A 17,587-nucleotide genomic window follows, 5' to 3' on the forward strand; every position below is an offset into this window, starting at 1 on the left:
TTATTATTATACAATATTTATATAGCGCCAACAGTTTACGTAGCGCTTTACAACTTGAGGGTAGACAGTACAAATACAATACAATTTGATACAGTAGGAATCAGAGGGCCCTGCTCACTTAGAGCTTACAATCTAAGAGGGAAGGTTAAGAGATACAAGAGGTAATAGCTGTGGGTGATGTGCTGATTGAGAAGATAAATGTACAGTTGTTAGGTGGGGGCCAGATAGGCTTCTCTGAAGAGATGAGTTTTCAGGGATCGTCTGAAAGTGGATAAGGTAGGAGAAAATCGGACGGATTGGGGAAGAGCATTCCAGAGGATGGGGGAGGCTCTGGAGAAGTCCTGAAGGCGAGCATGGGATGAGGTGACAAGGGAGTTTGAGAGCAGGAGGTCTTGGGAGGAGCGAAGAGAACGATTAGGTTGGTATTTTGTGACTAGGTTAGAGATGTAGCTAGGGGCCAGGTTGTGGATGGCTTTGTAAGTTATAGTTAGTATCTTGAATTTAATTCGGTGACTGAGTGGCAGCCAATGGAGGGATTGGCAGAGGGGTGTAGCAGACGCTGAGCGGTTTGTGTGGTGGATGAGCCTGGCCGCAGCGTTCATGATGGACTGAAGTGGGGATAGCCTATTTAGAGGTAAACCAATGAGGAGGGAGTTGCAGTAGTCAAGGCGGGAGATGACCAGGGAGTGGATTAGAAGCTTTGTGGTGTCATTGGTTAGGAAGGGGCGTATCTTGGAGATGTTGCGAAGACAGAGGCGGCAAGCTTTGGATAGTGATAGAATGTGGGGTCGAAAGGTTAGTTCAGAGTCCAGGATTACACCTAGGACCTTGGCGTGGGGAGATGGGTTGATAGTTGAGCCGTTGATCTTGACAGGGAGATCAGGGGAAGTGGCACCTGAGGGAGGAAATATCATGAGCTCGGTTTTGGATAGGTTGAGTTTGAGAAAGTGATGTGACATCCAGGCTGATATGTCTGCTAATAAGTTGGTAATGCGTGAGGAGACAGATGGAGAGAGCTGGGGGGTGGAGAGATAGATTTGGGTGTCATCAGCGTAGAGATGATATTTAAAGCCGTGGGAGGCAATCAATTGACCCAGGGAGGTGGTGTAGATTGAGAAAAGGAGAGGTCCGAGAACAGAACCTTGGGGGACCCCGACGGAAAAAGGAAGAGGAGAAGAGGAAGTAGAGTTGTAAGTGACACTGAAGGAGCGGTGGGATAGGTAGGATGAGAACCAGCGAAGAGTACAGTCACGGAGACCAAAGGAGTGGAGTTTTTTGAGGAGGAGGGGGTGGTCCACTGTGTCAAAGGCAGCAGAGAGGTCCAGGAGAAGTAGTACAGAATAGTGTCCATTGGCTTTAGCCATTAGTAGGTCATTTGAGAGTTTAAGGAGAGCAGTTTCCGTGGAGTGTTGAGGTCGAAAACCGGACTGAAGGGGATCAAGAAGTTTATTCATGGTCAGATGGTCGCTTAATCGGTTGTAGACCAGTCTTTCAAGAAGTTTGGAGGAGAAGGAGAGTAAGGAGATGGGACGTAAGTTGTTGAGATTGGTGGGATCCAGTGAGGGCTTTTTTAGTATGGGGGTGACTAGCGCATGTTTTAGAGAGTTTGGGAAGATGCCACAAGAGAGGGAGAGGTTGAAAATGTGAGTTAGAGAGCGTAGAATCGAGTCAGAGGGTGAGCGTAGCATTTGCGAGGGAACAGGATCCAGGGGGCAAGTGGTTAGATGAGTGCTAGATAAAAGTTTAGCAACCTCAGTAGTAGTAGCAGGGTTGAATGAGGGAAGTAATGATTGTATCTGTGGACATGGAGTGTTGCATGGGGGAGGTTTTTGCGCATTGGCGATCTCCTCATGAATTGTATCAATCTTAGTTTTGAAGTGATTGGCAATCTCCTGGGCAGTGAGTGAGTTGGTGGGTGGAGGCAGTGGAGGACAGAGTAGAGTGTTGAAGGTAGAGAAGAGTTGACGTGGACTGGATGAGAAGGTGTTGATGAGTGTGATAAAGTAGGTCTGTTTGGCAGTGTGAAGGCAGGAGTAGTATTTTAGGAGGGCAGATTTATATTGTGTGAAGTCTTCCTGGGTCTTAGTCTTATGCCACAGGCGCTCAAGAGCGCGGCTACGTTTTCTGAGACTTCTGGTGTCATCTGTTTGCCAGGGTTGTAGCAGTCGGGGCCTAATTCTGCGTGTAGTGAGGGGGGCCAGCTTGTCTAGGGAGGAAGACAGTGAGCTGTTGTAAACGAAAGTAGCTAGGTTGGGACAGGACAGGGGGGAGATTTTGTCATAGAGGTGATCAGTAGCAGAGTAGAGAAGAGAAGGGTTGAGGTGGCGAAGGTTTCTGCGTGTAACTGTTAGGCGGTTGGAGGGAGAAGAGGTGGAAGACAAGGAGAGAGCAAAACTAATAAGGTGGTGATCAGAGAGTGGGAGTGGATTGTTGGAAAGGTTGCACGGAGTGCACAGATAGGAGAAGGCAAGGTCAAGGGTGTTGCCATTGGAGTGGGTAGGAGCCTGTATCCATTGCTTCAGGTCAAGCGATGAGGTTAGACTGAGAAGTTTAGAAGTAATAGTAGTGTTAGTGTTGACAGGGATGTTGAAGTCCCCAAGAATAATTGTGGGGATTTCAGAAGAGAGAAAGTAGGGTAGCCAGGCAGAGAAGTCATCAAGAAAGGCTGATACCGGTCCAGGGGGCCGGTAGATGACAGCAATTCTTAGAGAAATGGGAGAGAAAAGACGAATGCAGTGTGCCTCAAAAGAGGAGAGTATCAGAGAGGGAGGTGGGTGAAGAACCTGATAGGTGCTGCATGGAGCTAGAAGGATTCCCACTCCACCTCCCTTCCGTCCACGTGGTCTGGGGGAGTGAGTCCAGAGAAGGCCCCCATGGGAGAGGGAAGCAGGAGAAATAGTATCCGATTCATGAAGCCAGGTTTCAGTAATGGCAAGTAGGTTAAAGGAATTTGTGATGAAGAGGTCGTGGAGGGCGGTGAGTTTGTTGCAGACAGAACGTGCATTCCACAGGGCACAGGAAAAGGGGGGGCTGGTATTGGAAAGAGGAATAGAGACCAAGTTCTGTGGGTTGCGGCTCCTGCCAGAGGGTGTAGGGGGATGGGAGCAATGGGCAATGACAGATGATGGTGGCCCAGGGTTTGGGGATATGTCACCAGAGATTAGGAGAAGCAGGAGGGTGAGGGAGGTAATGTGGGACTGTGATTTATGTGAAGGGGCATGTTTCAGAGTACTGGAGGTTTTATCAGTGTATGGATGTAGAATGAGCGAGAGTTGGTAAGAGCAGTAGTAGGGGGAAGACAGAAGGCAGGGTGATATGTATAAGCAGGCGGGTGGAGAGGGGGGGTGAAGGTAAGAGAGTTTGAGGAGAGAGGTCAGGAGTGTCAGAAGTAGTGGTAGAGAGTGCATGTTACAGAGTGGAAGGAGAGCTTAAGAGAGAGACAGGGTCACCTGTAGTCTGTTAGCTGCTTTCCAGTGCAGATTGGTGTAATTGTTTGCTTCGTGCAATCGCTGAAGTGCAGAGAATGAAGTGCATATCACTTGTAGAAAGAATCACTTAGAGATAGAAGCCCCTGCAATGTGCACCCCCCAGCAATGTGCTGACCCCTTAAGGATGCTCAAATATATACTGTTATAGGGATGGGGTTGAAGTTCGTTAATTAATCATGAGTGACTATAAGAGTGCCTGGCAATCAAAGTGAACTTTTTGCTTCAAAAGTCAGAATAGCAAGAGGCCAAGACAAGATCAACACATAAAACTTAGGTAAGACAGTCCAGAAAAACAAATAATGTCATGGTTGTTCGCACAGGGCAACAGATAGAGAAGGCCACATACCAGAGACACACACACACACAGAGACAGCAGGCAGATTCCAATTTCAGTTAACGGTGGAAGATGTGGATGAGCTGACACATACCAGAGACACACACACACAGAGACAGCAGGCAGATTCCAATTTCAGTTAACGGTGGAAGATGTGGATGAGCTGACACATACCAGAGACACACACACACAGAGACAGCAGGCAGATTCCAATTTCAGTTAACGGTGGAAGATGTGGATGAGCTGACACATACCAGAGACACACACACACAGAGACAGCAGGCAGATTCCAATTTCAGTTAACGGTGGAAGATGTGGATGAGCTGACACATACCAGAGACACACACACACAGAGACAGCAGGCAGATTCCAATTTCAGTTAACGGTGGAAGATGTGGATGAGCTGACACATACCAGAGACACACACACACAGAGACAGCAGGCAGATTCCAATTTCAGTTAACGGTGGAAGATGTGGATGAGCTGACACATACCAGAGACACACACACACAGAGACAGCAGGCAGATTCCAATTTCAGTTAACGGTGGAAGATGTGGATGAGCTGACACATACCAGAGACACACACACACAGAGACAGCAGGCAGATTCCAATTTCAGTTAACGGTGGAAGATGTGGATGAGCTGACACATACCAGAGACACACACACACAGAGACAGCAGGCAGATTCCAATTTCAGTTAACGGTGGAAGATGTGGATGAGCTGACACATACCAGAGACACACACACACAGAGACAGCAGGCAGATTCCAATTTCAGTTAACGGTGGAAGATGTGGATGAGCTGACACATACCAGAGACACACACACACAGAGACAGCAGGCAGATTCCAATTTCAGTTAACGGTGGAAGATGTGGATGAGCTGACACATACCAGAGACACACACACACAGAGACAGCAGGCAGATTCCAATTTCAGTTAACGGTGGAAGATGTGGATGAGCTGACACATACCAGAGACACACACACACAGAGACAGCAGGCAGATTCCAATTTCAGTTAACGGTGGAAGATGTGGATGAGCTGACACATACCAGAGACACACACACACAGAGACAGCAGGCAGATTCCAATTTCAGTTAACGGTGGAAGATGTGGATGAGCTGACACATACCAGAGACACACACACACAGAGACAGCAGGCAGATTCCAATTTCAGTTAACGGTGGAAGATGTGGATGAGCTGACACATACCAGAGACACACACACACAGAGACAGCAGGCAGATTCCAATTTCAGTTAACGGTGGAAGATGTGGATGAGCTGACACATACCAGAGACACACACACACAGAGACAGCAGGCAGATTCCAATTTCAGTTAACGGTGGAAGATGTGGATGAGCTGACACATACCAGAGACACACACACACAGAGACAGCAGGCAGATTCCAATTTCAGTTAACGGTGGAAGATGTGGATGAGCTGACACATACCAGAGACACACACACACAGAGACAGCAGGCAGATTCCAATTTCAGTTAACGGTGGAAGATGTGGATGAGCTGACACATACCTGTAAAGAGACAGAAGGAATGATCAGGTGAGGCAGAGAATGAAGTGCATATCACTTGTAGAAAGAATCACTTAGAGATAGAAGCCCCTGCAATGTGCACCCCCCAGCAATAATTAGACTTGGGTAGCAAATAGCTACTGGACAAAGTACTGGACAAAGTACTACATGTATGCTGCCCCATGAGGGGACGGAACAATGTAAAAACCTTTGTAATAATTGTTCTTCTTTAAGGTGGCTGTACTACTTGTGTGGCTATAAATGCGGGGATATGTTCCTGACACTCATTAGAACTGAATAAGTAGCTTTGAGAAGCTTCAAAACATCTTCAACATACAGAATCCCTGTTGGTTGTGACTAACTTCTACTAGCGATTTTCTGTACTTGCTGAAACTGTTATAAGCCTAAAAAAAAAGAAAACTAAGCAGCCACCACGTATAAGGACTCGGGCTGCAATATATGAACATTTTGCTTTTGTGTTTAGTTGTCCTTTAGATGCTATAGTAGTAATACAAAATGTGCATGTTAGTCTCCTATTATTAATGTTTTTTTTTTTGTTTTTATAATAGCACTGTGCGGACGTGGGACATGTCCAGTGATAAGAAGCATAAAAGCATCTTTAAACCAAGATCTGCGCAGGGAAAACGCGTCATCCCAACATGTGCCACCTACAATAGAGATGGCAAGTTGATAGCTGCAGGATGTCAGGATGGCACCATACAGATCTGGGACAGAAATATGAGCGTATGTAGCAAAATATTATACTTCTTTTGCTCATGTATATGTGTATGTTTCCATTATTATATTTTTTGTTGGCTTTAGAAAAGACTTTAAAGTGAACTCATTGCATACGATCAAAAATTCTGTTTACTTTCTTTGCTGCTGGGTTTCATTTTGTAGATATCATATATTTTCATTACACCTATAAAATGCATAATTTTGTCCTGTGGGAAACGTGTTATGGCAAGAGCTATAACATTGGACTACCTATGACCTATCTGAACCATTCAGGAGCATGATGGGAACAGTATACACACAATCTTTTGAATACCCCATACTTGCATTTTCTCAGTTATATGCTGCATCTGTTTGTATATTAGAAATTTTACAGTTATGTTTCCGTAGTGGTCATCTAATCCACATCCATAAAATTTTATGTAAACCTAAGCAGGGTAGTCTTAGATGAACGAAGCGCACAGTCACGTGTGCGAAACGCGTTGACGTAGGCAGTGCCATCCCCACCCTGCGGTCCACCATGCGTCCCAACAGGCGCACGCAGCTTTGAGCCGTTCCGCTCGCCTGGCCTGACTGGATGAGTTTATGGTACACTCACTGATGGACCCTTTGACCTGACGTACTAACGTCTGCCTGTCTAGCTGCTGCTTGACACTGACTCGACACAACTAAGGCAGGCCATACATGGGTCAAATTTCGAAAGAATTTTCTGTTGAAAATCTTATCTAAGAATTTTTGTTCGTATTTTGCACCATTATGCCCCGTACACACGGTCGGATTTTCCGACGGAAAATGTGTGATAGGACCTTGTTGTCGGAAATTCCGACCATGTGTAGGCTCCATCACGCATTTTCCATCGGATTTTCCGACACACAAAGTTTGAGAGCAGGATATAAAAATTTCCGACAACAAAATCCGTTGTCAGAAATTCCGATCGTGTGTACACAAATCCGACAGACAAAGTGCCACGCATGCTCAGAATAAATAAAGAGATGAAAGCTATTGGCCACTGCCCCGTTTACAGTCCCGACGTACGTGTTTTACGTCACCGCGTTTAGAACGATTGGATTTTCCGACAACTTTGTGTGACTGTGTGTATGCAAGACAAGTTTGAGCCAACATCCGTCTGAAAAAATCCTAGGATTTTGTTGTCGGAATGTCCGAACAAAGTCCGACCGTGTGTACGGGGCATTAGTGGGCTGCAGCAAAAGCCAATTTTTGTGTGGCCATCGATTTTGAGCAATCGCACATGTTGGAAATTTTTTGAAAAATTAACAATTCTTGAATCAATGATGGGAGAATCGTGCGAGAAATGTAATCGAAAAAGAAATGAAAAGAAATTTTTGCTTCATCGATCATGCTTCTTTAGCTGCTTTCCTGGCCACAGTAACCTGCGGAACTTTCAAAGCCCGTTAAAAGAAATTAGGAGGCTTTTTTAAACATACTGTAGTAAATTTGTTTTTACAATAATATGAATAAAAGCTTATGAGCACGCATGGCAGTGTGCAAAGTGAACAAACTTTGGATCTACTGGCAGGATCAAAAACTTTTTTACATATATGTAATATTTGATTTTGCTCATAGTTCTAATGTAATTTCAAAGGTTATCAATATTCAAAGCCTGGTTTATACTATTGCAGCTTTGCGAGCCGCTTTTGCACGGGCACGGCAGCTTGTTCATTTGAATGGGCTGCTTTGCCTGCAATTCATGCCGGAAAAAGGTTCCAGCACCAGTTTTGAAATGCAGCAGCAGAGAAAACACATGGTGCTTTTGCACCATGCAATTTCCCAGCAGTTCCTGTGCCTGCAAACGGGTTTTTAGATGCATGGGGGTGCCATTAAGAATGACCACCCGCAACAGTGTTACCCTAGCTTGAATAAGGATAGTCATGGCAGAATCTCCAAGTATTCTTTTAAGCTAGATTCACACTATTGTGGGTGGTTGGCTGCCATAATGCGCTGCTCTTTAAATGTGTGGGGCTGCCATTCATTCCTAATGGCACCCCACGCATCTATAAATGCGGCACGTTTGCAGGTGCGGGAACCGCTGGGAACTTGGTGCAAAAGCACCATGCAATTTCAATGCTACTGCATTTCAGAAGTAGTGCAGGGACCTTTTTCCAGCATGAAATGCAGGCATAGCAGCCCATTTAAATGAATGGGCTGCTGTGCAAACGCAAACGGGGCTTGCAGAACCTCAATAGTGTGAACCAGGATTCAGACACTTTTTGTGGTGGTGTAAAAACACTTATTCTGCGTCCACCAATTGCATTTCTGCATTGTCACTTGAGCTCCCGATAAAGACTACAAGTGGAGGACATGACAGCTCTTTCTGAAATATGATGTTTTACCAAATTAAATGTCATCCAGCTAGGGTTCAGATCTTCGTTAAGAGATTTAGAATACGGAATTTAACCAAAACAAAATAAAAATTTTGAATGAACCAATCCTAAAATGTGCACCACTAGTTGTTCTCCAAAAGGTTTTATATTGAATGGGATATTTGGTGTAAGTATATTAAAATCAGAAGATTTGCATCATGGAAAACCGGGCGAGCATAGGGAGGAAAGGATGAGTGTCATATAGCCAGTGCTGTCCAAGACTATAAAGTCTGCTAGTCTTCATCAGGATGGGCAGAGTAGATGTGGGGGCCAACTCCTTTCTCAGAAGCTGCTTTTTATCCTCTCCCTGCGCTCGCAATCGTATATACAGCCCTGACATATTGCTTTTTTTTTTTTATGGCACGTAGAAGACCACCTTATGATTTTATGAAGTTTTAAGTGTTAAGCATTCTAACTTACGTCAGTGGTTTTTCCATTCATTTCTATCAGATGGCCAGAAGATCTGCAAGACCTCTCGTGTCTTATTGTGTGCATACGCAGAGTGCCTATAAAATGCCATTCACAACGTGTGCTGGCTTCATTTGTAAAAGCCTTCTGCCACACCATGGACTTGCCTATAGGAGCTGAGGTGTTAATTGTTGCTGTAAATGTCTTTGCTTGTTAAAAGAACATTGCAACTCATTCATCTTTACAACTGGTCCCTGACTTTAAATGTCTATTTAACCTTGTGAGAGTATTATTTATAAAATAGGGGACTAAATGTTGTGCCTTTTGATAAACAGTTTCCATATAAATCCTTCTATGGCATTATAGAATGCTATACTAGGAGCGCAGGTCTCAATATTTAAGGTTCACTCCAGTCAAACCTATAAATTTAGCATAGAAATACTGGGGGCATGCTATAATCAGCTTGTGGCTTTTATATTACCCTTGGCTTTCTGTATACCAGACCCACACCTGTTGGCTTCCCAATTCATCCCAAAGGTGTTCTGTAGGGATGAGCTCAGAACTGTTTGTAGGACACTTGAGTTCCTCCACACAAAACCATCAAACCATGCCTGTATGGAGCTGGATTTTTGCACAGGGGCACAGTCATGATGGGACAGAACAGCACCTTCCCCAAACTGTTGCCACAATGATCACAGTTGTTTAAATGTCTTTGTATGTTGTAACATTAACATTACTTTTAGTGACCTTACCTGGCAGGCCCCTTCTATCAGACCTCTTTTCTCTGTAATCCATCTCTGTACCTACTTTCTAGCCTCCCCCATCCTATTTTTTTTAACCTTATTTCTAGATGTCTTTTCTCCCTGTCTTCATCCCTAGAAAAGTGGCAATATACTATGCCTATCTTAAGACTTTTTGCAGGGTTTTCCCTGCCTGGTACGAACCCTCGTGTTCCAGTATCTCTAAACCTACTTGGGCATTCAGGCCTGATGTCTGCGCCTTTATCCCTCTGGACTTCCCCTAAGAGGCTGTCTGAATGGACCCTTGAACCCATCACCAGTATCTGTCTTTGCCCCTTCTGGCTATTGTGCTTTGATATTTTTGTTTGCCTTGTCTAAGTGTTTCAGTGACATATACTCCATCTGATGCAGTGCCTTGGAAAAGTATTCATACCCCTTGAAATGTTTCACATTTTGTCATGTTACAACCAATAATGTAAATGTAATTTATTGGGACTTCATGTGATAGACCAACACAAAGGCATATAGTTGTGAAGTGGAAGGAAAATGATAAATGTTTTTCAACATTTTCTTTACAAATAAATATCTGAAAAGTGTGGCGTACATTTGATTTCAGTCCCCTTTACTCTGATACCCCTAACTAAAATTTTGTGGAACCAATTGCCTTCAGAAGTCACCTAATTAGTAAAAAGAGTCCACCTGTTTATAATTTAATCTTAGTATAAATACAGCTGTTCTGTGAAAGGAGGTTTGTTAGAGAAGCTTGGTGAATAAACAGCATCATGAAGGCCAAGGGATGCACGAGACAGGTCAGGGATAAAGTTGTGGAGAAGTTTAAAGCAGGGTTAGGTCATTAAAAAAATATCCCAAGCTTTGAACATCTCACGGAACACTGTTCAATCTATCATCCTAAAATGGAGTATGGCACAACTGCAAACCTTCCAAGACATGGCTGTCCACCTAAACTGACAGGCCGGCCAAGGACAGCATTATTTAAAGTAGCAGCCAAGAGGCTCATGGTAATTCTGGAGGAGCTGCAGAAATCCACAGCTCAGGTGGGAGAATCTGTCCACTATTAATTGTACATTCCACAAATCTGGCCTTTATGGAAGAATGGCAAGAAGAAAGCCATTGTTGTAAGAAAGCCATAAGAAGTCCTGTTTGTAGTTTGCGAGAAGCCATGTGGGGGACACAGCAAACATGTGGAAGAAGGTGCTCTGGTCAGATGAGACCAAAATTGAAAATTTTGGCCTAAAAGCAAAATACTATGTGTGGCGGAAAACTAACACTGCAAACCCCCCAGAACACACCATCTCCACCGTGAAACATGGTGGTAGAAGCATCATGTTGTGGGGATGCTTTTCTTTTTTCTTCAGCAGGGACAGGGAAGCTGTTCAGAGTTAATGGGAGGATGAATGGAGCCAAATACAGGGCAATCTTAGAAGAAAACCTGTTGGAGTCTGCAAAAGACTTGAGACTGGGGCGGAGGTTCGTCTTCCAGCAGGACATGTACCCTAAACATACAGCTAGAGCTACAATAGAATGGTTTAGGTCAGAGCATATTCAAGTGTTAGAATGGCCCAGTCAAAGTCCAGACCTAAATCCAATTGAGAATCTGTGGCAAGACTTGAAAATGGCTGGTTTGTGTTGGTCTATCACATAAAATCCAAAGAAAATACATTTAAGTTTTTGACTGTAACATGACAAAATTTGGAAAATTTCAAGGGGTGTGAAAACTTTTTCTAAGGTGCTGTAGTAATAAATGGCTGTACATGGTTTATGCTGCAAGACAGTCTGTGTCCAGTAATGTAGGGAATTATTCAAGTAGTAGCATAAACCAATGCACAGCCATTCATTAATATTGGCGGCTGTATGCAGCAACAGTGTATCCCAGGAGCGTAACTACGCCTACAAATTACATTGTATGCCCAAAAGCACCCTTGTGCATGAGGCCTTAAACCAGTGATGATCAACTTTATTCATATGGGGGGCCTCAAGTGAAACCCCCAACATCACCAAAGGGCCACACATAAAATTCAGTGAATATTCATTACCAGGGACAGCAGGCATTCAACAGGATTTATTCAAAGACTAATGGCATGATACAAAAGATGGTCAGAGACTGCAGGGATGTTACAAGAGATGGACAGGGACTACAGGTATTATAGAAGGGATGATCAGAGACACTGGACATGATGCAAGAGATGGTCAGAGACTGTGGATGTCAAACAAGAGATGGTCATAGTCTGTGGGCATCAAACAAAAGATGGTCAAAAACTGTGGGTTTCACACTAGAGGTAGTCATAAACTGTGGGCATCAACCCAGAGGTGGTCATAGACAGTGGACATCAAACTAGAGGTGGTTATAGACTGTGGGCATCAAACAAGAGGTGGTCATAGACTGGGCATCAAACAAGAGGTGGTCATAGACTGGGCATCAAACAAGAGATGGTCATAGTCTGTGGGCATCAAACAAAAGATGGTCAAAAACTGTGGGTTTCACACTAGAGGTGGTCATAAACTGTGGGCATCAAACTAGAGGTGGTTATAGACTGTGGGCATCAAACAAGAGATGGTCATAGACTGTGGGCAACAAACAAGAGGTGGTCATAGACTGTGGGCAACAAACAGGAGGTGGTCATAGACTGGGCATCAAACAAGAGGTGGTCATAGACTGGGCATCAAACAAGAGGTGGTCATAGACTGGGCATCAAACAAGAGGTGGTCATAGACTGGGCATCAAACAAGAGGTGGTCATAGACTGGGCATCAAACAAGAGGTGGTCATAGACTGGGCATCAAACAAGAGGTGGTCATAGACTGGGCATCAAACAAGAGATGGTCATAGTCTGTGGGCATCAAACAAAAGATGGTCAAAAACTGTGGGTTTCACACTAGAGGTGGTCATAAACTGTGGGCATCAAACTAGAGGTGGTTATAGACTGTGGGCATCAAACAAGAGATGGTCATAGACTGTGGGCAACAAACAAGAGGTGGTCATAGACTGTGGGCAACAAACAGGAGGTGGTCATAGACTGGGCATCAAACAAGAGGTGGTCATAGACTGGGCATCAAACAAGAGGTGGTCATAGACTGGGCATCAAACAAGAGGTTGTCATAGACTGGGCATCAAACAAGAGGTGGTCATAGACTGGGCATCAAACAAGAGGTGGTCATAGACTGGGCATCAAACAAGAGGTGGTCATAGACTGGGCATCAAACAAGAGATGGTCATAGTCTGTGGGCATCAAACAAAAGATGGTCAAAAACTGTGGGTTTCACACTAGAGGTGGTCATAAACTGTGGGCATCAAACTAGAGGTGGTTATAGACTGTGGGCATCAAACAAGAGATGGTCATAGACTGTGGGCAACAAACAAGAGGTGGTCATAGACTGTGGGCAACAAACAGGAGGTGGTCATAGACTGGGCATCAAACAAGAGGTGGTCATAGACTGGGCATCAAACAAGAGGTGGTCATAGACTGGGCATCAAACAAGAGGTGGTCATAGACTGGGCATCAAACAAGAGGTGGTCATAGACTGGGCATCAAACAAGAGGTGGTCATAGACTGGGCATCAAACAAGAGGTGGTCATAGACTGGGCATCAAACAAGAGATGGTCATAGTCTGTGGGCATCAAACAAAAGATGGTCAAAAACTGTGGGTTTCACACTAGAGGTGGTCATAAACTGTGGGCATCAAACTAGAGGTGGTTATAGACTGTGGGCATCAAACAAGAGATGGTCATAGACTGTGGGCAACAAACAAGAGGTGGTCATAGACTGTGGGCAACAAACAGGAGGTGGTCATAGACTGGGCATCAAACAAGAGGTGGTCATAGACTGGGCATCAAACAAGAGGTGGTCATAGACTGGGCATCAAACAAGAGGTGGTCATAGACTGGGCATCAAACAAGAGGTGGTCATAGACTGGGCATCAAACAAGAGGTGGTCATAGACTGGGCATCAAACAAGAGATGGTCATAGTCTGTGGGCATCAAACAAAAGATGGTCAAAAACTGTGGGTTTCACACTAGAGGTGGTCATAAACTGTGGGCATCAAACTAGAGGTGGTTATAGACTGTGGGCATCAAACAAGAGATGGTCATAGACTGTGGGCAACAAACAAGAGGTGGTCATAGACTGTGGGCAACAAACAGGAGGTGGTCATAGACTGGGCATCAAACAAGAGGTGGTCATAGACTGGGCATCAAACAAGAGGTGGTCATAGACTGGGCATCAAACAAGAGGTGGTCATAGACTGGGCATCAAACAAGAGGTGGTCATAGACTGGGCATCAAACAAGAGGTGGTCATAGACTGGGCATCAAACAAGAGATGGTCATAGTCTGTGGGCATCAAACAAAAGATGGTCAAAAACTGTGGGTTTCACACTAGAGGTGGTCATAAACTGTGGGCATCAAACTAGAGGTGGTTATAGACTGTGGGCATCAAACAAGAGATGGTCATAGACTGTGGGCAACAAACAAGAGGTGGTCATAGACTGTGGGCAACAAACAGGAGGTGGTCATAGACTGGGCATCAAACAAGAGGTGGTCATAGACTGGGCATCAAACAAGAGGTGGTCATAGACTGGGCATCAAACAAGAGGTGGTCATAGACTGGGCATCAAACAAGAGGTGGTCATAGACTGGGCATCAAACAAGAGGTGGTCATAGACTGCGGGCATGCTACTAGAGATGGTCAGAGACTGTGAAAGTTATATAGGAGTTGTTGAAAACTGGGTACATATTTCAAGAGAGCCATAGACTTGGGGGCACATTACATGAGCCTGCTAGAGATTACTGCAATAACAGAGCAATAGGGAAACACAGATTAGTGTCTGCAGGGGCCTCATGCGCCGCACAAAAAGTGCAAAAGAGCCGCAGGTTGGGCACCAGGGCCTTAAACATTTTGCATACAGTAAATGTATTTGAAGCACGCATTTGACTTTTTGCATGGATTTTAGATTAAAATATGTATTTTAAAGCCTTGTGTATATAAATGATAATCATTGTTTGAGAAAATATAGAGCAGCACACATCCCTGCAGTTTCCAGACACTGCAGCAGTCACTCACAATACACAGTACTGTATTAAACAGAAGGTTTTAATGTAGTGAAACATTTCTGTCTCTGCCAAGGAGAATGACAAACATGGTAAGCATGTCATCCTTTGTATTGGTGGATCGGGACACTTCTGATGCTGCTGGTCCCGTTAGAGGGAGGCAGCGTATTCCCAGTCTCAGCACTCACTGCTGTGTGTATATATAGAACCCTGACACAAAATATAACCAGACTGTTTGGACAAACTTGGCTCTTGACCAGACCTACAAATCCATCTTCCCGCGTCTTCTGACGATTACTCTTTATTTATGGTTTGCTATGAGAGACCATTTCATAGTTGTTTTACTTTTGGGCTGGCCTGATAAAAGTTCAGGGTTTCCGTGAATAATATACAATGCAAGTGAAAAAACGGGGGAATGCTAAATCTTTTATGGTTGAATGGTTTCTTAAAGAGAACCTGTGGCCTACATCAGAACACTATAGACAAAGTAACATTTTTTGCCAGTTTTTTTGTAGAGTAATGTGATGAATAAATTAGTTCTGGGTGTGAACAATTTGAATAATTCTCTGCAGATTCCAGACACAGACCAGTGTTGCGAAATTTGCCATAACACTGATTTATCTCTGTACATTAAAATCTGCAATTTTTTTTTTGTTTGTTTATAGATTATTCTACATGAGCTGCATAGTTTAAAGAATGACTCCACTTTTGTTGAGGGAAAAAAACAATCCCCTCTGGGTGATCAATATACACTATATTACCAAAAGTATTGGGATGCCTGCCTTAACACACATGAACTTTAGTGGCACCCCAGTCTTGGACCATAGAGTTCCATATTGAGTTGGCCGACCCTTTGCAACTATAAGAAAAAAGAGAGGCCTCCACCATGACAAATGTAGAGTATGGTGGTCCCATCCCTAGTGCAATGGGACAAGAAAAAATACCCCCTGAATGGGATTTTAACAGACCACAAACTCTATGATAAAAAATCTTTTAATGATATAGAGTAAAAAAGACGTGTGCCGTCTACACATTACTTAGATACATCAAACAAAAAACAGAACAGAAAATACACAATTACAGATCATCATATGTACTCTCCAAGGGGTGGTGTACCCTGATACCCGACGCGTTCCCAGTATTCTGATACCTCCATCAGGGGCTGAGAGTTGGGTGTATTTACATATGTTTTTTAATTCAAATGGAATGATTCCATATATAAGGAGTGCCGAAGGTGATTCCATCAAACAAAGTATTCAATAGGCGCCAGACCATGATGATGTAAGAATTTAGAGTGCACAACAATTCCAGCATCAGTAAATATAAATCCAGGATGCTTGGGACGGACTTTCGTTAGAGCCTAGTAAGTAAAGGCTAATTAACGGGCGGAAAAATATACAAACGTCCCTGGATGGACGTGTCCTGTAGGTGTCTGGGTCCAGTGTATGGCCTGCCTCCTGTGTGTGAGTGCCTGCCCTGTTTTTGCAACTATAACAGCTTCAACTCTTCTGGGAAGGCTGTTTCCAAGGTTTAGGAGTGTGTTTATGGGAATGTTTGACCATTCTTCCAGAAGCGCATTTGTGAGGTCATGCACCGATGTGGATGAGAAGGCCTGGCTCGCTGTTTCCACTCTAATTCATCCCAAAGGTGTTCTATTGAGTTGAGGTCAGGACTCTATGCAGGCCAGTAAAGTTCCTCCACCCCAAAATCTTTCATCCATGTCTTTATGGACCTTGCTTTGTGCACTGGTGCCCAGTCATGTTGGAACAAGAAGGGGCCATCCCCAAACTGTTCCCACAAAGTTGGGAACATGAAATTGTCCACAATGTCTTGGTATGCTGATGCCTTAAGAGTTCCCTTCACTGGAACGAAGGGGCCAAGCCCAACCCCTGAAGAACAACCCCACACCGTAATCCCCCCTCCACCAAATGATTTGGACCAGTGCACAAAGCAAGCCCATAAAGACCTGGATAAGCGAGTTTGGGGTGGAGGAACTTGACTGGCCTGCACAGAGTCCTGACCTCAACCCAATTGAACACCTTTGGGATGAATTAGAGTGGAGAGTGCGAATCAGGCCTTCTTGTCCGACATCAGTGCCGACGTCACAAATGGGCTTCTGTAAGAATTATGAAACATTTCCATAGACACCCTCCTAAACCTTGTAAACAGCCTTCCCAGAAGCTGTTATAGCTACAAAGGGTGGGCCAACTCAGTATTGAACTCTACGGCCTAAGACTGGGATGCCATGAAAATTCATGTGCGTGTAAAGATAGATGTCCCAATACTTTTGGTAATATAGTGTATATTGCAAGGATTTTAACAAACTTTGTTGCAGATTCCTACCTGTTATTTATTTTTATTACAGGTACAGCGCTGGCAATTTATGTAGCTCTTCACATATACATTGTACATTCACATCACAATGAGCTTACAATATAAAGTCCCTAACTCACATTCACAAAGTAGCCAATTTAGACAGGAGCAAATTAACCTCCTGTTGTATTTGTTGTAATATGTTCACCGATTTATGTGGGACATTGTTGTGTGTATGTACACATGCAGTCAATATTGACCAGGCCAGAATTCAATGGACAATGGTTGGTTTGTCCAACTGAATTTTAACATAGCAAGGGGACAGCTGAAGACTCTTTGATGTGTTAATCTTATGCAAGTCTATTTGAACATCTCAAAGGGTATTCAGGTGGTATCTGTTAATCTAATCTAATACACATATCTAAGGTGACTTGTTGATGTTGATGTGCGGGAGTGCAAATTGGGGCGGTTTATGACTGCAGCTGTTCACGGCTGGGAGTTGTCTATCTGAAAGACTAAAGCTTATCAAAGTCCTAAATTGAAACGGCCAATCAAATTGCTCAGCCATTCAATGCCTGGTGAATATAACACGGC

General features: G+C 44.1%; 1 protein-coding gene across 1 annotated transcript in view; it reads left to right on the forward strand.

Annotated features, from left to right (window-relative positions):
- The window catches only part of WDR70 (WD repeat domain 70), a 455,634-nt gene that overhangs the window by 230,429 nt on the left and 207,618 nt on the right, over window positions 1–17,587 (forward strand). Inside the window, exon 10 of the mRNA XM_073621458.1 lies at window positions 5,923–6,097. Coding sequence (XP_073477559.1) covers window positions 5,923–6,097 — 175 coding nt within the window. The remainder of the gene's footprint in view (window positions 1–5,922; window positions 6,098–17,587) is intronic.

This window comes from Aquarana catesbeiana, linkage group LG01 (genome assembly GCF_042186555.1).
Source record: "Aquarana catesbeiana isolate 2022-GZ linkage group LG01, ASM4218655v1, whole genome shotgun sequence".
In the NCBI taxonomy this organism is placed as follows: Eukaryota; Metazoa; Chordata; class Amphibia; order Anura; family Ranidae; genus Aquarana; species Aquarana catesbeiana.